Below are 21,829 nucleotides of genomic sequence, written 5' to 3' on the forward strand. Positions count from 1 at the left end.
TCCTCAAAAAGTATTACCTATACTGATAAATGTAACAAGGCCTTCGGCTGAGCAAGCCAGACTTCATTAGGATGTTAAACAATGTTTCCATTCAATCACTGCAAGCAGAGATCTTGAAAAAAGCGCTAGAATTACAAAGTTTAGTAGAAAATAATTTTTCATTATACAATAATTTAGGACTATGAAACAACGGTGTTACGCGTATGCTTGGTGATTTGGTAGACCGCAGTGCGATATTCCACGCTATTACAGAAGTTTATCATTACTAAAAGAAAAATTATGGCAGAGAATGCCCATTAAGCAAATAAGCACTACTCACCCGTTAAATGGCCACCCAACTCGGTGCCTCTGCCCCTCCTACCCTTGACCTAGGAGCTCCTGGTCATGTGCCATTCACTGTGCACTGTGACTGCTGCAGCCAACCACTGACTGGCTGCAGCAGTCATGTGAAGAATAAACCTCACATGACTGCTGCAGGAGCTTTTGGTGCGCGTGGCAGCTCCGCTGGATCGGGGTCCATTCACTAGGTGAGTAGTGCTTATATCTTTTATTTTAACCCGTTCCCTGCCTATAGATTTTTTTTTTTTTACTCAAAACTCACAACCCCTTTTAAGTTAAAACCATGGAGGCGGTGCAGACATGGCAGGTGTAGTCACCATCTCGCAACTGCAGCCAGTCTGACTTTGGAAGTATGGTACTATACATCGCATGTTCTGATCTCACAGCCGGATGTGGACTATATTTATCGGGACTGCTTCAGTACTGGTGGTCCCAACATACGGATAGAGTTTCTCGGTGAAGGTCCATGAGAAGCTGTAGATATGAGCCATCTTGTCTGCATCGTAGAAGGACACCTGACCACCCTGGTAATCCAGATACACACCAACTCTCCTCAGTGAGGCCTTGATGCCCAGAGGTAAAATAGGGGCAGTTAACAAGACAATGCCGAGCTGGCAGTTGTGGAATATAGCCCAGTAGCCATCGTGTAAAGAAGCACCACTTGTCTGTTTCCTGTTCACCGTCTCCTTGGCCAGTCCTATGACCCACTCCTTCTTCTTGTCTACGTTGATCTCCCAGTAGTGGCGGCCATGACTGAAGCCTTCTTTGGTCAATGCTACATTGAAATGAGAGAACCGCATGGGACTGTGGGAACATAAAATAATGTAGAATGTCATCATGTGAAGCTCGGCCTTTATTGAAAGAGCAGGCAAGTATAAAAATACATCCCCCGGCTCCCGGCTCCTCCCCGAACAGCTCCATAACGTAGATTACAGTGATGTGGGGATGTGACAGGTTCCCTTTAATTGGAGACCAATAAGATGTCCGTTTGAGAAGGGTTCTGTTCATTTGTGGCATTTGGAAGACCACGTGGAGTCCCTGCATACTTTGATTAGCCATGACCACAAAATGCAGGCAGCTAGATACTTTCCTAAGGCCACCAACTTGGACAAGGGGCTCATTGACTTTATTTTTGTTTTCCAAGACCAATTTTTTCTACAGCTCTAGTGTTTGGGGGCCATTATGTGCCCTTATATACCAATTTGTTCCTGGGGCTGTGGGAAAAAGTGGTGGTCCAAAGATTATCTTCATGTCAATCTGTCATTTCATGGTCCAGATTTGTAATCAAGCAGCTCCATGTCACAACTCAAGGACAACTCAGAGTGAGTTAAACATTGAACTCACTTGGCATTATAGCCAGTCTTAGACTGAATTCTTACATATTGAAAAGGATTGGGGAGGTTCATTGTACAATGATGTGTTTAGAAAAACCATCTCAACCAATGCTTTACTGTATGCCACACAGGGCCGGTGCCAGCAGCCGGACCCTTCCTCCTTTTACCATGCACTCCAACGTGGCTACAGTGTGCCAATTTGAGCCATTATACAGGTTAGGTCTTGTCAGGGATTCCCTATATAAAGCCTCTACTTTTACGTTTTGGGCATCTCCTGACAGAGCTGAAGGGTATCGAAACGTGTCGAGGTGTTCAGACTCCTGCCACTTTCTGAACCATGACTCAGGTTAATTTAGCACGGAAGAGGGCGATATCGAGCCGTGAAACTCAGCGTTATAACAGTGTGTGAGAGTGACCTTAGGGTATGTTCCTGGCAGTCCATGTTATTTTGTTCTCCTATTTGTGGGCATTCTTTTACCTCCATTTATTGATTTTAACCCTTTGCAATCCAATTTTGGATTCAGAGTTTCCTAGGGGGCTTTCTCTTTCTGCCATTATACAATGGCACCATCTGCTGGCTAGAGCCAGTACTGCAGTATGTGACATGCCAGAGAGGCCCCCCAACAACAGAGCAGCCAGTAATCTACAGTAAGAATACCCTGCCGGACGTCTTCCGACATCGAAAATGTACAGCCTTCAATCACAATGTCTTTAGACATCAGACAGTGGAGTGGAAAGGGTTAACGTAATCCACCATATTAGGCTCCATTCACATTTGTGTTCTGTTCCGTTACAGAACAAAAGAACAAAGAAAATGGCATGACTGACACCAGCAGTGCCTGACGGAACCCATTGACTATAATGGGTTCTAACAGGGTTTTTATTATTTTATGGGAAAATAAATATTTTATGTGGAATGTAATATTTTAATATAAATGTACTGATGGGTAGAACACAGCCCCTGCATGAGGAATAGGAGTGACTCTGGAAGCCCACCATAATATCGTCATCTCCCTCCAGCAACTAAAAGAACAATGATGAGAATACCATTGTGTGAGGACATTGTTTTTAAGCACTTTTCACATATTCTGCCAAACCAGCACTGTTGTCATTACTTGCAGCTTACCTGTTCTGAAAAACTCTCCTGAAAAACCTTGAGTTGTAGCAGATGCTGGTCAAATCCTCAGACATTAGATTGCTGTGAGCGGTCTCTGGATCCAGCGTTAGAGGTGAGGCAGCTATGGGATTAGATGAAATGAACGAGGAGTTTGAAGGTTTTGTAGGATGTAGAATATAATATTTTTTACTTTATCCTGCATCTGGCGACTCAACTCTACAATACTACAGCAATTCAGTTACCAGCTCTGCACAGTGATAGTGATTACAGTGCAGTTACAAGTGACTACTTCTCTGATTAGAATCATACTTTCCTTTTTCTTCTCTAACCGGGGCCAGACCACAATGACAATGTCTTCCAGCTATGACTCGTCTGTGCATAAAAAGTCCCATCCTACTGCTACCTTCAGTGTTCCTCTCAGTGCTCTTACACAATAATAGAGCCCTCTTTGAACCCTACACTGTTCTAGTGCCCTCTTTTGTGCTCCACAAATAGTGCCTCCCTCAGTAATTCATTTCTTGCATTCTTACCCTTTCCCCTTTTCAATGTGTGCCCAAGTCTCCTACCGTGTTTCTCCGAAAATAAGACAGGGTCTTATATTAATTTTTGCTCCAAAATATTTCTTTTTTATATGTATATCTGCCTGGACACCATTTAAAAATCATGCTAGGTCTTATTTTCAGGGTAGGTCTTATTTTCAGGGAACCAGGGTACCTCCTGTGCACTGTTATTGTACTTTTTCTTGTTTGTAGTGAGTTCCTCTGTGGAAGTGCATTGACTGTGGCATCAGTGGGTTGGGTGAGGGGGCAGCGGTTCCTGAGCTATGGGAGCTTCAATGTTAACATGATAACAGACTGCAGTGTGCATCATGACAATAGCGTTAATGCACAGAGAAAGATACTCTTCACTGCCTCTGTGGGGAGATCAACATTCCTGTGCAGGTAGGGAGAGAGGCTACAAGTCCCTCTGGCTGCATGGTGGTGTTGGGGGATCTGTGGGACTCCTAGCCTAGGGGCCAGGTTGCAAAGCTACTGGTCCTCCCTGTGTTTCCTGTAACATAATGGGTGTAAGAAGTAGTCACTGATGATTTTTTTTATTCCCTGATTAATAAATTAGTGTCGCTGCAGGATAAAGGAAAACAGTAAGCGAATACTACTGTATTATATCACAGGCAGCACAAGAACAGCTGATGTACAATGTGAGGTCCCCAAACATGTAGGTCCATGTCTCTCAGCTTCCTGCCCCACTGTGCCAAGTTCCATGCAGTCCTCACATGTATTTGGATTACCTGGTTTTACTACAGACAGCATATTCTTCCAGGCATAGTACTGGAAGGGTCCCTTGAACAGCCCTGTGTGTGGTTTCTCCTCGACCACAGTGAGGTTTTTTTTCGATCTGGTCTGTTCTACAATGTCTATTAGAAGGCAACAAAAGTATAAGGTTATAAAGTCATCCCTCGAAATGCACTGGAGAACGCTGATGCATGTCAAGTCTTAAAGGCTATGGGAACTTTTCGCATAAAAAAATCAATATGCATATATTACTAAGTCCCTGCGAGAGTTTTCACTTACTCTCGCAGCGCAGTGGAGAAAAAAACGCCAGTGGGTGTCCGCCCTTACACAGCTATCTCTCCATCTTCTCCCAGAGTAGTTGTTGGTCCTGTTTCCCCTCACTGCCCATAAGAGGGGAGAATTCACCCAGAGTGAATTGCCGTGCTCCGTAAGAGTATCTTTCTGTGCTTTCTATTCTCCTTATCCCCTCCACCATCCCTAGCACTGTCCTACAGCCCTATGTAATAATAGCTTTCTGTGCTCTCTATCTTCCTTATCTCCTCCACCATCCCCAGCACTGTCCTACAGCCCTATGTAATAATAGCTTTCTGTGCTCTCTATCCTCCTCATCTCCTCCACCATCCCCAGCACTGTCCTACAGCCCTATGTAATAATAGCTTTCTGTGCTCTCTATCCTCCTCATCTCCTCCACCATCCCCAGCACTGTCCTACAGCCCTATGTAATAATAGCTTTCTGTGCTCTCTATCCTCCTCATCTCCTCCACCATCCCCAGCACTGTCCTACAGCCCTATGTAATAATAGCTTTCTGTGCTCTCTATCCTCCTCATCTCCTCCACCATCCCCAGCACTGTCCTACAGCCCTATGTAATAATAGCTTTCTGTGCTCTCTATCCTCCTCATCCCCTCCACCATCCCCAGCACTGTCCTACAGCCCTATGTAATAATAGCTTTCTGTGCTCTCTATCCTCCTTTTCTCCTCCTATTTGCACCATTACTTAGTTCCCTTTAAGAACACTGCCTGGTATGGAAGGGGAGCATGCTGCTTCTATACTGGGTAGTATCTGCTCTGATGTAACAAAGGGTTAATTCATCCTCCATGACTGTTCCAGGTGGGATATCGGCACACCAAGACATAGAGGCCCCCAGGATCTTGCATCAATTCAGCTACACTCAGGCAAATTTACTAATGCTGTATAAAAGTTAGACTAATTGCAAACAATGCGGCCGTTCATTACAGCTGGATGGTAAATCTGTTTGTGGCAACTTGATTTAGGCCTCATGTCCACTAGAAAAATACAATCCGTGCAGATTTGCTTTAAATGGTATTTTTTTTTGCATATGGATATCCCTACCTTTAGATAGCAATGTGGCCGATCCGTGCGGAATCCGCACTAAAATGGAGCATGCTGCGTTTTTTTTCCCGCGCGTGAAAAACGCAAATCGATTAAAATGCCATCCGCAGCTGCAAAATTCAATTTAATTGACTGCGGATGGCCGATGATTCCCTATGGGCAAATTGAATGCGGATTTCACCAGCAGAATCTGCATGCGGAATGCGCAATTCAATTTTGCCAGTGGACATGAGGCCTAAGGGCGATAACTTCTGCCACCCATGCACTGGTAAAACATTGTATATCAGAAATAGATATTCCTGTTCCTCCTCTTTTGTGGTTTACACCATTAGCTGTCCGTGCGCACTACTCTGTCGGTGAAACGACGATGGAGGTACGCAATAGGTTAGCTAATCACAAGAGTACCATCAGGGCAAAAAAAATAGATCTGCCTGTCGCCAGACGTTTGTAGAGCGTGGACACTCGGGGGGTCAGCTGCGTTACCGAGTAATAGATTATGTGCCACTCAGTAAGAGAGGGGGGACAGAGAGAGACGGCTAAAAATTAAAGAACTAAAATGGATCTATGCTCTGGATGCGCTTCAACCACACGGTTTAAATCTGGATTATAATCCTGTGAGTGTAATATGAATGAGCTACTAACTACTCTGTAGTTTTAATTGGATTAGACAGACTGTATGTTTATAACTAGAGATGAGCGAGCACGCTCGGATAAAGCAGTTACTCGAGCGGGCATCGCTTTTCTCGAGTAACTGCTTACTGGTCCGAGCAGGCTCGGGGGGGGGGGAGAGAGTGATAGAGATCTCTCTCTCTCTACCCGCCGCTAACATCCGCCGCCCCCCCCCCCATCTGGGAGGTATTCCAGGCTGTGGCAACTCGCAAATTTTGGGAGAGGATGAATAGGAGGCTTTCAGTAGCATAGATACACTTGTGACATGTGCGCGCATGCGCAGATGAACATAATCCACTCCAAAATGGTCTGCACTTGCATCATGCAATGTATCACGTGGGTGTCACATGTTATCATCTACACATGCACAGTGTGACAACGCCAAGATGGTGCTTCCCGTCGGGTTACTGCACAGGCGCCTGGCACCCCAGCTGCTGATCCGGTTTCCATATACACCACCGTGACATCAGGTGGGCTGTTTTTAAGGATAATTGTGATACAGTGGTGATTGGTGGGTGTTTGTCAGGTAATCATTTGATGACTGGGTGTACCCCCCGAAATGTTGTTCTTTGTATGTAGATCACAATAAAGTAGCATCCTCTGCATATGAGGATCACATATCAAGGAGAGCGCCGGCTAGAATTTGTATAAATATATAAGGGTATGATTCAACTCACCCGGTGCTAAGAGTGCCACAATATTGGGTTTATACATATATGAGTATTGTGTATACATATTTATATATATATATATATATATGGTGATTTTTGTGTATATTTACTTTGGATGCGGGGAGTTTTGTTAATAGTTTTTTTTTCTCTCCTTGTATTTTTTAAGGGTAATATGTTTTTTCTAGCTTTAAATTTAAACCCATTCCTCTCCTCGTTCTTTTAACCCTTTCCAATCCAAATTGTATCCTGGTTTTCCTAGGGGGCTTACTGTTTTTCTGCCGTTACACAACAGCGCTATATGCTGGCTAAAGCCAGTACTGCATGAGGTGACACGTTGGATAGGCTCCGACAGCAGAGAGGCTGGCCATATACAGTAAGAGAACCCGGACGGGCGTCTTCCAACATCGGAGCTGCACAGCCTTAAATCATAATGTCTTCAGAGGCCAGACAGTGGATTGGAAAGGGTTAATGTTAATATGGGTAAGTCTCTACGGATATTGAGTATTGATTCGTAATGTATTGAAGGGGCTGTGCCGCGTTGGTTTGTCACGTGACACGCTCCGTGGAGCGCACAAAGCGTTCCAGCAGCTTAGAGTTGGCCTCACCATTGGGGAGTCACGTGCCAACTGAGAGCCCCGCGTGATAGTCCCATGGAAAGCAGTTTGCGCTCCACGGGATTGAATGGGAGGAGTCGCGTCATGGCGTGACACGGTCATGTGATGGCGTGACGCGGTGACGTTGGCGGTGTGACGCGGTCACGTGACATGCTCCGTGGAGCGTGCTGAGGGGTCTAGCAGCATGGAGATGACGACATGGTGTGGTGGACGTCATCGGCAAGCGCCTAAGATGGCGCTGCACACCGGAGGTGGTTCTGCCCTAAACAGCTCACATGGTATGTTAATTCTACTATATATAGTGACCAGTAGTAGAGAATATTATGCTTGATAAAGGCGTTTATTGAAGCCAAAACGCGCTGTACATGATTTTTGGATGTCTTATCTGTTTGTCCCTGTATAAGAGAGGTTGAGAAAGTACAGGCTCATAAAATGGAAGAATCTGTCTCAAAATGGCCGCTAGATACAAAATGGAGCATTATAAGATGTAAATAAGCTTGTGTGTAGTGAAACAATTATTCAAGCAGAAATAGCTTTAGAGCAGGAGATTCGGTACAATGTGTAATGATGTGTCTCTCTCTGTTCTTTTTCATGAGAACCAAGTCTGGACAACAGTTCTTATCAGAAAAAGTCCTCCCACACTTTCAGAAAGACTTGGACAAGGGAACTGACTGTCTTGCAACCACCTGAATAACAAAGTGAATACAAGGGAGGACCAGGGAGGACGAGATAACGCTGAAGAGAAACAGACGCTTGAGAACATAACAGATATATTCTCACTAAACAATGCATGATTCTTTTTTTTTTTTTTTTAAAGGAACATTTATTTAGCCAAAAGACAAATATACAGTAACAGCAGACATCATAAAGAATGCACACCTTGCTGATACATTACAGTACATGAGAACTGAAAAAAAAAAGACAAAAGTGAAAACACTGAGTGTCTCGCATATTCGTGTGCATTTCTCGTAAAACATAATACTTGGCTGTTCATTTTCACATTTATCAACTACTCATAATGGAACAAACCCAACCAGGGAGGGCTCCTAGTCTGGAGCCCCAAGACACCAGGAGAAAAAAGAAGGAAAAAACAAGACAAAACAACCAAAAAAGGGACAAACAAATAGATAGAACAACCCCCCCCCTCCCCTCCCACCTTAAACAACAACCCTAAACAGTAGATTGGTTAGATAGCCTAAACAGTAGATTGGTTCAAGCGAGTATCCCTCACCATATCCATTCCCAGTATCTAGACAGGCATCTCTGCTGCTGTTGCCGAACAGTTCATCTAGTGCCCCCAAACCTTGTCAAACTTCTCAGGACATCCCCTCGCCATATAACTCAGTTTATACATTGGAAGCACAGAGTTCACCACCTGGATCCATGCGTTTCTGGTCGGCCTACCGTGGTGCTTCCAATTTAACAAAATCACCTTCTTAGCATAGAAAAATAGTAGCTTATATAAGGTGCGGGTTGCGGCTGCCACTGGTAGGTCTCCAACAAGCCCAAAGAGGCAAACCCCAGGGTGCATGATCCTCGGGGCCCCCAGGTGAGACTCCATAAATACAAGAATGTCCCCCCAGTAGTCTCGCATGACACCACAGTCCCAGAACATGTGCATGATGGTCCCATCAGCAATTAAGCATCGGGGACAGGTCGCTGAGGGGAGCAGACCCATTACATGTAGCCTGGATGGGGTGTAGTATATACGGTGTATGAACTTTACCTGGATAAGCCTATCTCTAGCACTAATCAAAGGAGGACCAGAGCTCACCAATATGTCTTCACTCTCCTCCGCTAACAGATCAGGAATGTCAATGACCCACTTCTGGGTTGCCCTCTCCCTCAACGGGGCAAGACACTGCATCAGGTGGGCATAGAAACTGGACAGTGGTCTTACTAGGTTGCACATCTGTGCCAAGCCTTCCAACCGAGTCAGGGACATCGGTATGGACAGGCCCTGAAACTGAGCCCTGATCACATGTCGTAGCTGGTAGTACCTGAAATAGGAGTGCTCAGGCAGGTTGTAGATTATCTGAAGCTGGAGGAAAGTGCAGAAGATGCCCTCACTGACTATGTCCGATAGTACATTAATACCATGAGTTCTCCAGAATGCAGACTCTGTAAAGCGCTGCAGGTGCGGCAAGTGTGGATTATCCCACAAAGGAGTATGTGGGGACCATGTGACTTCCACTACAGGGGTCAGCTGCAAGGCCTTGTGCCATATTTTAAGTGTTACCAGCATGGGGTCAGGTAAGGGGGCAATAGGAGAGGAGGGGCCATGCATCAGCAGACCCCTCAATCCTAGGGTGGAGCCCACCACCCTGCGCTCCAGTCCCACCGCCGGATTGTAATCCGATGAAGTCAGCCACCACCCAGCATACACCAGCTGGCTGGCCAGATAGTAGTAGTAGAAGTGGGGTAAGGCTAATCCTCCCCAGCTCACTGGGAGGCACAAGGTCTCCAATTTAATCCTGGGGGTGGAGCCTCTCCATAGGATACGCAGTACAATCCCACGAAGCGTGGCAAAGAATCTGGTTGGGACCAGGACAGGGGAATTATGCAGGACGTACAAAAATTTTGGTAGTAGCTTCATCTTTAACAAATTGACTCTGCCCACTAGAGTGAGCGGGAGAGAGGCCCAACGCGTCGCCATTCCCTCAGCCCATTTAAGGAGGGGAGCTAAATTAAGGTCAAAGAAGGTAGAAACCCCCACCGACACTCTTATACCCAAATAGTTTGTCTGAGCTGTCCAGCTTAGTGGAGCGGGCAAAGGGAGCTCAGCTGCCGCAGGGTCTATTGCAATTAAATGGGTTTTGTCCCAATTGACCCGAATACCAGAATGTAGGCCAAATGTGTCAAAAATGGCGAGTGCAGAATCAAGAGAGGACTCTGGATCCTGGAGGAAGAGGAGGGTGTCATCAGCATATAGTGCTATGCGCTCTTCATAATTGTGAAGTTTAAATCCCTTTATTACCGGCGAGGTCCGGACCCAAATTGCAAGGGGCTCTATAGCAAGGGTAAACAGGGCAGGGGACAGGGGGCAACCCTGTCGTGTGCCTCTACCGAGGGGGAACTGGGCAGAAACATGGACATTGGTTTTGATAAACAATGCATGATTCTTAATGTTTTTCTAACCCAATGAGATTAACCCCCGTGATTAATGACGTATTCATTTCCTGTATTAGAACTATAGTCAGTCAATAAACTTTGAGTGTACGCGCCTTAAGCAGAGTGGGCTGTATATACTTGCCGTGGCCCATCTCTACATATCTGTGAGAGCTAATTACTATAAATCATATAGTTTTTGGCCTCTCTGATGCATCCAGGTATGAACTAATTTGGAACCCAAGGCTTGAAAGGTTAATGTGACCGGTCATGTGTAACGGTCCTTAACAAGGTTAATCACCTCTGTCTTTTGTTTATGCAATAAACTTCCTTCTTTGGACTCAGGTTACTTGGAGACTTTTGGAAAACAAGGTATTTCCCAAGGAGTGCAGATAAAAGTTTTTTTATTTTTTTGCACTGCATATGAGGATGTCGTTTTTGCACCCCTTTTGGATATGTTGGAAAAAGTGCCTGAAAACATCTAAAATTACATAGTAAACAAAGTGTGTCAGACTTTTGTACCAGAAAATGGCCATATTTTGAACTGTACAAGTGCCCACTGTCATCGACTACTCACGGATACTTACTGGCTCATGAATTCTTTGATATCCTGCGGGAAGAAAAAGATGGTAAAACGTTATGCCACCGCAATGTCATTTTATGTTTCCCTGCCTCCTCATCTCCAAGATCTCCGTTTTACTGTCACTGCATCTTTGTATTGCAAGTCTAAAATACATAATGGATGAAAAATGGTATAAAGTAAAGAAATAAGTTATACTAACTTATGTGTCTCCCTGTCCAGCGCAGGAGACTGAATCCCTCTGACCCCCGAAAAAGCTGAGGCGGTTGTTGCCATTCATTATACGCAAGACTGCTCAGCCAATCACAGGCTTCAGTGATTACATGCTGCTCACTGTGAAATCATTGCTGAAGCTTGTGATTGGCTCAGCGGTCACATATACAATAAACAGCATGTGACCACCACCGCTTCTTCTGGGATCAGACCAGTGGGGAGGTGAGGTGTCACAGCTCTGCTGGTGCTGACAGGTATTTGTATACCAGTCCTGCTCTGTGGTTAGGTGTGTTTGCCTTTGTGCTTCTGAGTGCTTTTTTAAGTGCCTTCCTGTTTGGTTTTTGGACTTCGGACTACATCTGTCGGCTTCTCTCTCTGGTGCTGACTATTATCACTCTTCAACTGTGTCCTTGGCTTGCTTATTTGTCTATTCCTTCCCTCCCCGTCCTCTTATATTCCCTCACCTCTATATTCCACCTACGGACGGAGTGGTGTAGCTATAGGAGGTGCAGGGGTAACAGTCCCTACCGGGCCCTGCAGCCATAGTAGGCGGCCCAAAGGCCCCTCCATCACATAAGAAGACACCAGTATTATACATAGTACATGGTAGATAAGGGGCTTTGTTACAGATTTTACATCAGAGCCCAAGAGCTTCTAGTTACGCCTCGATGCAGACGTATAAGGAATCAGTTTAGGTTCAAGATGTGGGGTCACTCTTTACGGGGTGGGTGCTCTAGCTGTATTGGCCGGTCCAGTCGGGGCAGAGTAAAGGGCATAGGACGATTATCATTCAATCGAATGAAAATGAGCGATAATTATCTCATGTAAATGCAAACGATTGCTTACTATTCGTTCGCGTTTCATTAGCACTTTCAGTCAGCATAAAAAACATCGTTGGATTGCTGACTTCACGCTGCGTGTAAACGCTCCCCGCTCAGCGTTTCACATAGAATGTGAAGCGCTGAGTGAGAAGCTTGCGATCCAGCGGTGTTCTCTGCCTTAGTCGTGACGTCAGCGCTCATGCATGAATGTGAATTCTCAGAGAAAAAAAAATGTTCATGTTCAACGACGGTCCGCAGCGGCGAGCATAGTTGCTCAACAGCCATGTGAAGAAGCCCCGACCTACAGAAATACCTGCTGCTGTTACGTGTTGCCTCTTAGACTGTCTGTGGCGGATGTCCCACGAGATGCACACAACACTGCACCACACTGGTGGTCTGGGATCATGAGCAGCGCTGAGCCTTGACATGTCTGCAGGTACCATCTGATGTAGCTCCCCTTAAATACCAGTTTCCTCAGGGAAAAAACACATTGCCGTCAGCGCAACTACACTCACCTGAACGAGGGAAATTTCTTCCCTCCGCCGGACGCTCAAAGTAGTAGCTTGAAAATAACTGTGTGAAGATAGCGGCCGCCCGATGACTACATGCGGGGAAGATAGGGCAGGTCCTACCTTTTTTTCAGCCATACTATTAAGGACTCCCACACACTTGCGATTGTGTTTTTTGTTAACGCGATTGTCAATGGGACTTTCTATTGTAAAAAAAACGCAACGCACGCAACTGCGTTTTTGGTGCATTGCGTTGCGTTTTTAACATTAGAAAGTCCCACTGACAATCGCGTTAACAGAAAACGCAAATGCAAGTGTGTGGGAGCCCTAACAGCCGAGAAATGAAATACTAGAAACGAAACCACTGAAATCCATTGAAATCAGTGGTTTTGTTTTATCCTGCTATAAGGGGTGAAAAAGACGCCCGTCTGTATTTGCCCTCATAGAGCCTAATGTTCCTGACCTGTAACATCCCAACATGGCTGTCCTCTAACTTCTTCTGATATTCCGCCAGATTTTTCTCAAGATCCTTCTGTTTCTTTATGAGGTTTGAGCTATTTTCCTCCATTTTCTTCAGGATGGGATCATAGATTTCATCCAGTTGCTGCAGCTGCTTTCTTTCTGCATCTTTTAAAAATCTGTACAGTTTCTTATATTCATTGTTGATGTGTTGAGACAACTGCAGCTTTCCAGCCTGTAAACAACAGAAGAAGGAAGCCAAAAACCATTTCAACTGTGCATATATAATTATATACAGAAAGTACCCAGGTTATACCAGCATGCTCCATATCACTATTTACAGGAGATGTCTAACTTATACCAGCTGTACATATATAATTATATACAGGAGATACCCAGGTTATACCAGCATGCTCCATATCACTATATACAGGAGGTGTATAACTTATACCAGCTGTACATATATAATTATATACAGAAAGTACCCAGGTTATACCAGCATGCTCCATATCACTATTTACAAGAGATGTCTAACTTATACCAGCTGTACATATATAATTATATAGAGGGGATACCCAGGTTATACCAGCATGCTCCATATCACTATTTACAGGAGATGTCTAACTTATACCAGCTGTACATATATAATTATAGACAGGAGATACCCAGGTTATACCAGCATGCTCCATATCACTATTTACAGGAGATGCATAACTTATACCAGCTGTACATATATAATTATATACAGGAGATACCCAGGTTATACCAGCATGGGACATACCACTATATACAGGAGATGTATAACTTATACCAGCTGTACATATATAATTATATACAGGAGATATCCAGGTTATACCAGCATGCTCCATATCACTATATACAGGAGATGTATAACTTGTACCAGCTGTACATATATAATTATATACAGGAGATACCCAGGTTATACCAGCATGCTCCATATCACTATATACAGAAGATGTATACCTTATACCTGCTGTACATATATAATTATTAGGGATGAGCGAGTATACTCGCTAAGGCACTACTCGCTCGAGTAATGTGCTTTAGACAAGTATCTCCCTGCTCGTCCCTGAAGATTCGGGGGCCGCCGCAGCTGACAGGTGAGTTGCGGCGGGGAGCAGGGGAGAGCGGGCGGGAGAGAGAGATCTCCCCTCCGTTCCTGCCCGCTCTCCCCCGCAGCTCCCCGCCCCGCGCCGGCCCCCGAATCTTTCGGGACGAGCGGGGAGATACTCGGCTAAGGCACATTACTCAAGCGAGTAGTGCCTTAGCAAGTATATTCGCTCATCCCTAATAATTATATACAGGAGATACCCAGGGTATACCAGCATGGCCCATATCGCTATATACAGGAGATGTATAACTTATACCAGCTCTACATATATAATTATATACAGGAGATACCCAGGCTATACCAGCATGCTCCATATCACTATATACAGGAGATGTATAACTTATACCAGCTATACATATATAATTATATACAGGAGATACCCAGGTTATGCCAGCATGCTCCATATCACTATATACAGGATGTATAACTTATACCAGCTGTTCATATATAATTATATACAGGAGATACCCAGGTTATGCCAGCATGGCCCATATCACTATATACAGGGAGATGTATAACCTATACCAGCTGTACATATATAATTATATACAGGAGATACCCAGGTTATGCCAGCATGCTCCAAATCACTATATACAGGAGATGTATAACTTATACCAGCTGTACATATATAATTATGTACAGGAGATACCCAGGTTATACCAGCATGCTCCATATCACTATATACATATAATTACCACAGTGGACAGGAGGCAATTACCTTATGTTCTGTAACCTTCTTCTCCTGCTTGGTCTTCATATTCACGATGTTATTCAGTATTCTCACTTGCTTCTGGATATTCAGAATCAAATTCACCTAAAATGATAATTGTTTTGCAGTTATCATTATATTGTAGCATTGGATTCTGTTTATCACTGAATTTTGTATTTTGTATTATTGTGTAGTGATAAACAATGGTATACAGAATATCTAATTACTGGTGGTCAGTGGTGTAGACAGTGCCTGGGTACTGGTGTTGTTGGTATATACAAGAACTGATTAGCGGTGGTCCACAGCATATACTGTAAAGTCTATGTGCACCTGCGGTAAACACAGTGTCGGGGTAATCGTTGTCAGCGGTATATACAGCTGTATACAGTACCTGCGATCTGGTGGTTAGTGTTATATACAATACCTGGGATTTGGTGGTTAGTGCTATATACAGTATCTTGTATCTGGTGGTTAGTGCTATATACAGTGCCTGGCATATGGTGGTTAGTGCCAGATACAGTGCCTGAGATCTGGTGGTTAGTGTTATATACAGTGCCTGAGATCTGGTGGTTAGTGTTATATACAGTGCCTGAGATCTGGTGGTTAGTGTTATATACAGTGCCTGGTATCTGGTGGTTAGTGCTATATACAGTGCCTGGTATCTGGTGGTTAGTGCTATATACAGTGCCTGGTATCTGGTGGTTAGTGCTATATACAGTGCCTGGCATCTGGTGGTTAGTGCCAGATACAGTGCCTGAGATCTGGTGGTTAGTTTTATATACAGTGCCTGGTATCTGGTGGTTGGTGCTAGATACAGTGCCTGGTATCTGGTGGTTAGTGCTAGATACAGTGCCTGGTATCTGGTGGTCAGTGCTAGATACAGTGCCTGGTATCTGGTGGTCAGTGCTATATACAGTGCCTGGAATCTGGAGGTTACAGCTATATACAATACCTAGGATCTGGTAGTTAGTGCTTTATACAGTGCCTGGGATCTGGTGGTTAGTGCTATATACAGTGCCTGGGATCTGGTGGTTAGTGCTATATACAGTGCCTGGCATCTGTTGTTTAGTGCTATATACAGTGCCTGGTATCTGGTGGTTAGTGCTATATACAGTGCCTGGTATCTGGTGGTTAGTGCCAGATACAGTGCCTGGCATATGGTGGTTAGTGCCAGATACAGTGCCTGGCATATGGTGGTTAGTGCCAGATACAGTGCCTGAGATCTGGTGGTTAGTGCTATATACAGTGCCTGGTATCTGGTGGTTAGTGCTATATACAGTGCCTGGCATCTGGTGGTTAGTGCCAGATACAGTGCCTGAGATCTGGTGGTTAGTGTTATATAGAGTGCCTGGTATCTGGTGGTTAGTGCCAGATACAGTGCCTGAGATCTGGTGGTTAGTGCTAGATACAGTGCCTGGTATCTGGTGGTTAGTGCTACATACAGTGCCTGGTATCTGGTGGTCAGTGCTAGATACAGTGCCTGGTATCTGGTGGTCAGTGCTATATACAGTGCCTGGAATCTGGAGGTTAGAGCTATATACAATACCTAGGATCTGGTAGTTAGTGCTTTATACAGTGCCTGGGATCTGGTGGTTAGTGCTATATACAGTGCCTGGGATCTGGTGGTTAGTGCTATATACAGTGCCTGGCATCTGGTGGTTAGTGCTATATACAGTGCCTGGCATCTGTTGGTTAGTGCTATATACAGTGCCTGGTATCTGGTGGTTAGTGCTATATACGGTGCCTGGTATCTGGTGGTTAGTGCCAGATACAGTGCCTGGCATATGGTGGTTAGTGCCAGATACAGTGCCTGAGATCTGGTGGTTGGTGCTATATACAGTGCCTGGTATCTGGTGGTTGGTGCTAGATACAGTGCCTGGCATCTGGTGGTTAGTGTTATATACAGTGCCTGGCATCTGGTGGTTAGTGCTATATACAGTGCCTGGCATATGGTGGTTAGTGCTATATACAGTGCCTGGCATCTGGTGGTTAGTGTTATATACAGTGCCTGAGATCTGGTGGTTAGTGTTATATACAGTGCCTGAGATCTGGTGGTTAGTGTTATGTACAGTGCCTGAGATCTGGTTGTTAGTGTTATATACAGTGCCTGAGATCTGGTGGTTGGTGCTAGATACAGTGCCTGGCATCTGGTGGTTAGTGCTAGATACAGTGCCTGGTATCTGGTGGTCAGTGTTAGATACAATGCCTGGAATCTTGTGGTTAGTGCTACACACAGTACCTGGGATCTGGAAGTTAGTGCTATATACAATACCTGGGTTATGGTGGTTAGTGCTATATACAATACCCGGCATCTGGTGGTTAGTGCTATATACCGTGCCTGGCATCTGGTGGTTAGTGCTAGATACAGTGCCTGGAATCTGGAGGTTAGAGCTATATACAATACCTAGGATCTGGTAGTTAGTGCTTTATGCAGTGCCTGGGATCTGGTGGTTTGTGCTATATACAGTGCTTGGGATCTGGTTGCTAGTACTATATACAATGCCTGGAATCTTGTGGTTAGTGCTACACACAGTACCTGGGATCTGGAAGTTAGTGCTATATACAATACCTGGGTTATGGTGGTTAGTGCTATATACAATACCCGGCATCTGGTGGTTAGTGCTATATACCGTGCCTGGCATCTGGTGGTTAGTGCTATATACAGTGCCTGGCATCTGGTGGTTAGGACCCACTGGCCTGTTCTAACCATCAGACTTATTTGGGACCCACTGGCCTGTCTTACCTGTCCCACTCTGTTCAATGTTCTTGGTCACGTGACTGGTTTGAGCTATCTATCCCAAAAATAAATTACCCATCCCAATACGACCTTTGCTGTCATTGACCGACTCCCTAGTCTCATAGCACGTACTGTTGACTTTCTTACCTGTGCCAAAGTTGATGCTTCTGTCTGCGGCAGGAACATGTGACATATGTGTTGGATGGAATCTCTGCACACCAGGCAGCACAATGTTTGGTCATCAAGGCAGAAAAGAGAGATCCTTTCCTTATGAACTTCACATTCAGGCACGAGATTCATTGCTGGTCCTTCCTTATGTCCTTGCCCTTCATTCTGATTTACTGGAGAATTTATTCTCTTTACCAGGTCGGCCAGGACGACGTTGTGAACATAACAATTCCTCAGGCATTTCTCCTTGCACGTCGGACATGTTGTCTCTCCGTGATCTGCAGATGTTGACCTCTTTTGTAGACATTCATGACAAAAATTGTGGCCACATGTCTGAAGGACGACCGGATCTCTGAATACTTTGCAACACAGGCCACAGATGAGTTGGTCGTTGATGTCTTGAAGAGCCATCATCATTTGTCTTATAGCTTCATTTTCTGGTTTTTTAACCTTTTCTACCAACTGACGTAATGCTATGTTGGGGACCTCCTCTGTCTCCAGATGTCTGTTGCCCTCGTAGACAAGCATGGCAGAAGTTGTGGCCACATGGCTGCAGAGTGACTGGATGCGTGAACATCTGGTGGCAGAGCGGGCAGCTAAGGTCATCCATAATGCTTCCTGTGCTCTGACCGGCCATGGTGTACTAATGTATTGCTTAAGTGGAGACGCAAAGTGTAGAGCACAACCCTTACCTATGATGTTACTTTTGACTTTGGTAAGACTGGACACTCCCTTGGGCAGGAATGAAACTTGACCAGTTTATTACCCGCACAGCAGGAAGTATCAATTATATAGGTTACAAGGTAGGCAGAGTACAAAAGACTGGGCAATCCAAGTCACCACCGAAAAAGTCTACAGATGATGTGGAAACTGTAGGGTGAAGAAGACAAGAAAACATTGAGGAAGTAGATCAAGAAGGTTCAAGGAGCTCATCAAAACTGGTAGCTGCACAATTCTGCTCCACCAGATATTACAGATGAGTGAAAATGAGTAAAGGTGCCTTTACACGGAGTGACTATTGCCCGAATAATCACTGGAAACAGTAAATTTGGGTGATAGTTGTTCCATGTACACATGGCCACTGACAGGGCACTGAGTAAGAAATTGCTCACCTAAAAACTAAGCGACTATCGGCCCAGGTAAACAGGTAGTCATTCATCTATAAACGATTGCCTGTTTGCAGTGAATGGAGGCAGGTGACTGGAAGAGATATCCAGATGCTCTACCTCCATTCTCTGGCCAGCTATCTCCGAGGCCACTTTTCATGTTTTGGGACATATCCATCAACACATCCTAAGAACATGGGCTAGTGAACGTCCCAGTGAGTGTAAGAGTTCTAAAATCAATGTTTTGATGTGTTCTTGTCATGATTGGTTCCTTTTTCTAAATGGAAATCACTGTGACATCACACAGTTACCTCGAGAACTTTTTGCACCACCTTGGTTTGACAAGAATGTGGTCCTTCAGCAAGAAGTTGCTCCTCCACACTGGGCCATGATTGTTATCGAATTTAATCTTTTCAAACCCCATTATGACTTTTGGGACACAATCGTTAAGACTTTTTGCCATATCATAGGTTTTTTGGTGTAAAAAAAAGTTGCAAAATTTAGCGCAAGTCCCTCTTGCACAAAAGTTTTGCGACTTTTTATAGGTACCCTGCTTTATGCTGCTTTCCCGAAAAGGGGGCGTTGCTTGTTGAGAAGGGGTGTAGCTGCTCCGACTGACAAATTAATGCATAATTTACATAAGTAACTGGCGCAATTTATACCAGATATGCATGTGAGCTGGTGTAGATTTCTGCATGGGCTCACGGAGTCCTCGAGGCGTGTCTACTATATAGAAAGGTATATGCCTCTTCATACATCAGACAGATCGAGGATAATATTAAGAGCTGGTATAAAACGTATTAATAATTCTCCCCCTTTGTCTTTCTTTGATGCCTTCTTCATGTGTCTGTTCTGTTTCATTCCAACAACATAATCACTTGAAACTCCACCGGGACTTTTGGGTCACACCTTATGATTATATACTCACCCTACAGCCAGCACATTTATGTGGAGTATGTGGTATTGTTATAGTATAATGTTATCATGGGTCGTTATGTGCTTGTCTTCAGAAACCCGCTGTTTAGATCCATGTATCCCATCTTGGCAAGAACCATGAATCTTCCGGCTTTTGAGGAGCTGAAGTGTTGTCTCTGTGTAGAGCTTTATAAGAGCCCTGTGATGCTTGGTTGTGGTCACAACGTCTTTAAGACTTGCTTGGATAAGAGGTTCCAAATGCAACTTCAGCGGAAATGTCCTGTATCCCAAGAGGGACTAAGGCCAGGCCAAAACCCAACAACTAACACCTTGTTGGCCAACCTGATATCCCGCTTCGTACAACAACAGAAGCAACTCTGTGAAACACATGGGGAGAAGTTACTCTTCTTCTGTATGAACTGCGAAACCACAGGATGCATTGTCTGCAAAACACATGACCCACACCTTCCTACCACTGCAGGAAGCCGATGAGATATTCAAGGTACTCCCAGGTGGAGGGTTATGGAGGTACACTAGGGTGTACAAACCATAAAGGCAACCTCTACTGCTACTATGGGGCCTCTAGAGATGAGGAGGCGCTCCAGGTTGTTCTTGTCTTTGTAGTAATGGGTGGTGAGAACCTGTACAAGGATGTGGACTCCATGCAGCTACTGTAGTGTTAGCAACAAGTTGAGTCATGAAAATGGGATGGGGCCCAGAACCACAGTGGAGGGGATTGTGCAGGTGTGAAAGCACCTGAGAGAGAGTTTTTATTTTACTATGGCGCCGTATGTCATCTAAGTACGCTGCTGGAAGCACAGTGGTAATATAGAGGTGTAATGGTTATACAGACATCTGTGAGGTTAGATAGAGGTATACGAGGTTATATGGAGGTATATCGGTTATATGGAGGTGTACTCCTTGTATAGAGGTATACTCATTGCATGATATATTACTAATATAAAGGTTTCTGAGGTTATAAGGGAATATACTGGTTATATGGAGATGTGGTAGTTATATAGAGCTATCCTGCTTATATGGAGATATGAGGTGATATGAGAGATGTATATTGGTTATATTGAGGCATATATATTGTACAGAGGTATACTTGTCTGTAGGCGTAGTGTTTATATTGAGGGTTACTGGCTATAAAAGATATACAGGCAATAAGGAGCTATTTGAGGTTACATGAGGATATACTGATTATATGGACGTACATTGATTAACCCCTTGAGTGGCGGGTTTCCTACCACCCTGTCGTGCCCACCAGGGCAGGTTTTTTAAAATGGTCTAATCATTGAATTTCAACTAATTTTGCAGTTGCGTCTCAAGAGCCATAACTTTTTCATTTTTCCATTGACATGGCCATATAAGGGCTTGTTTTTTGCGGGACAAGTTGTGATTTTTTAAACAGGGGGGAGGAAAAAAAGAAATGGGGAAAAAAGAAAAAAAGGGGCCATGTCATTAAGGGGTTAAATAATGTATTAACTTCCTTCTCTGGGTCATTACGACGCAGGGATACCACATGTGTGATTGTATTTTTGATTTTTTTACAAAGTAAAGGGAGACAAGTGTTTTTATTATTTTTTTAATAATTTTTTTACTTTTTATTTTTCTTTTGTCCCTTTAGGGGACTTCCACAGGGACCCATCAGGACCCCTTGATCACATTCCGGGGGTCCGATGGTGACAGCCCTTTACATGCTGCAGTGACAGCCCTTTACATGCTGCAGTCACATAGACTGCAGCATGTAAAGGGTTAACACAGCAGAGATCGGAGGTTTTCTCTGATCTCTGCTGTAAGAGCTAGTACCTAGCTGTCCTCTGACAGCTAACAACCAGCTCTCCCTGCCACAGAGACCATCGGCTTGCTTCTGACAAGCCGATGGTCTCTATGGCAACCTGTAAACAAACCAGTGCAGGAGATTGCCGGCAGATCGGCAATATCTTCTGCTGGTTTTTCAAAGCCTTTGCTTTGTTCTCT

The 21,829-nt window shown here is 44.5% G+C and overlaps 1 protein-coding gene across 1 annotated transcript; it reads right to left on the bottom strand.

Annotated features, from left to right (window-relative positions):
• Positions 1–569: 569 nt before the first annotated feature.
• On the bottom strand, positions 570–15,025 carry LOC136577673 (zinc-binding protein A33-like). Its single transcript, XM_066577586.1, has 5 exons — positions 14,930–15,025; positions 11,085–11,107; positions 4,079–4,204; positions 2,800–2,911; positions 570–1,143 (listed from the first exon to the last, which is right to left on the bottom strand). The coding sequence occupies exons 3-5, from the start codon at positions 4,098–4,100 to the stop codon at positions 720–722; spliced, it is 558 nt and encodes a 185-aa protein (XP_066433683.1). The 5' UTR covers positions 4,101–4,204; positions 11,085–11,107; positions 14,930–15,025; the 3' UTR covers positions 570–719.
• Between the last annotated feature and the right edge of the window lie 6,804 nt (positions 15,026–21,829).

This window comes from Eleutherodactylus coqui, chromosome 8 (genome assembly GCF_035609145.1).
Source record: "Eleutherodactylus coqui strain aEleCoq1 chromosome 8, aEleCoq1.hap1, whole genome shotgun sequence".
Lineage (NCBI taxonomy): Eukaryota > Metazoa > Chordata > Amphibia > Anura > Eleutherodactylidae > Eleutherodactylus > Eleutherodactylus coqui.

Excerpts from the sequence above, each read along its gene's own strand:
- LOC136577673 (XM_066577586.1), bottom strand. The coding sequence starts at position 4,100 with ATGCTGTCTGTAGTAAAACCAG. Across the intron at positions 2,912-4,078 it reads GCTGTCTGTAGTAAAACCAG|CTGCCTCACCTCTAACGCTG; the intron begins GTAATCCAAATA and ends CTAATCCCATAG. Across the intron at positions 1,144-2,799 it reads AGGAGAGTTTTTCAGAACAG|TCCCATGCGGTTCTCTCATT; the intron begins GTAAGCTGCAAG and ends ATGTTCCCACAG.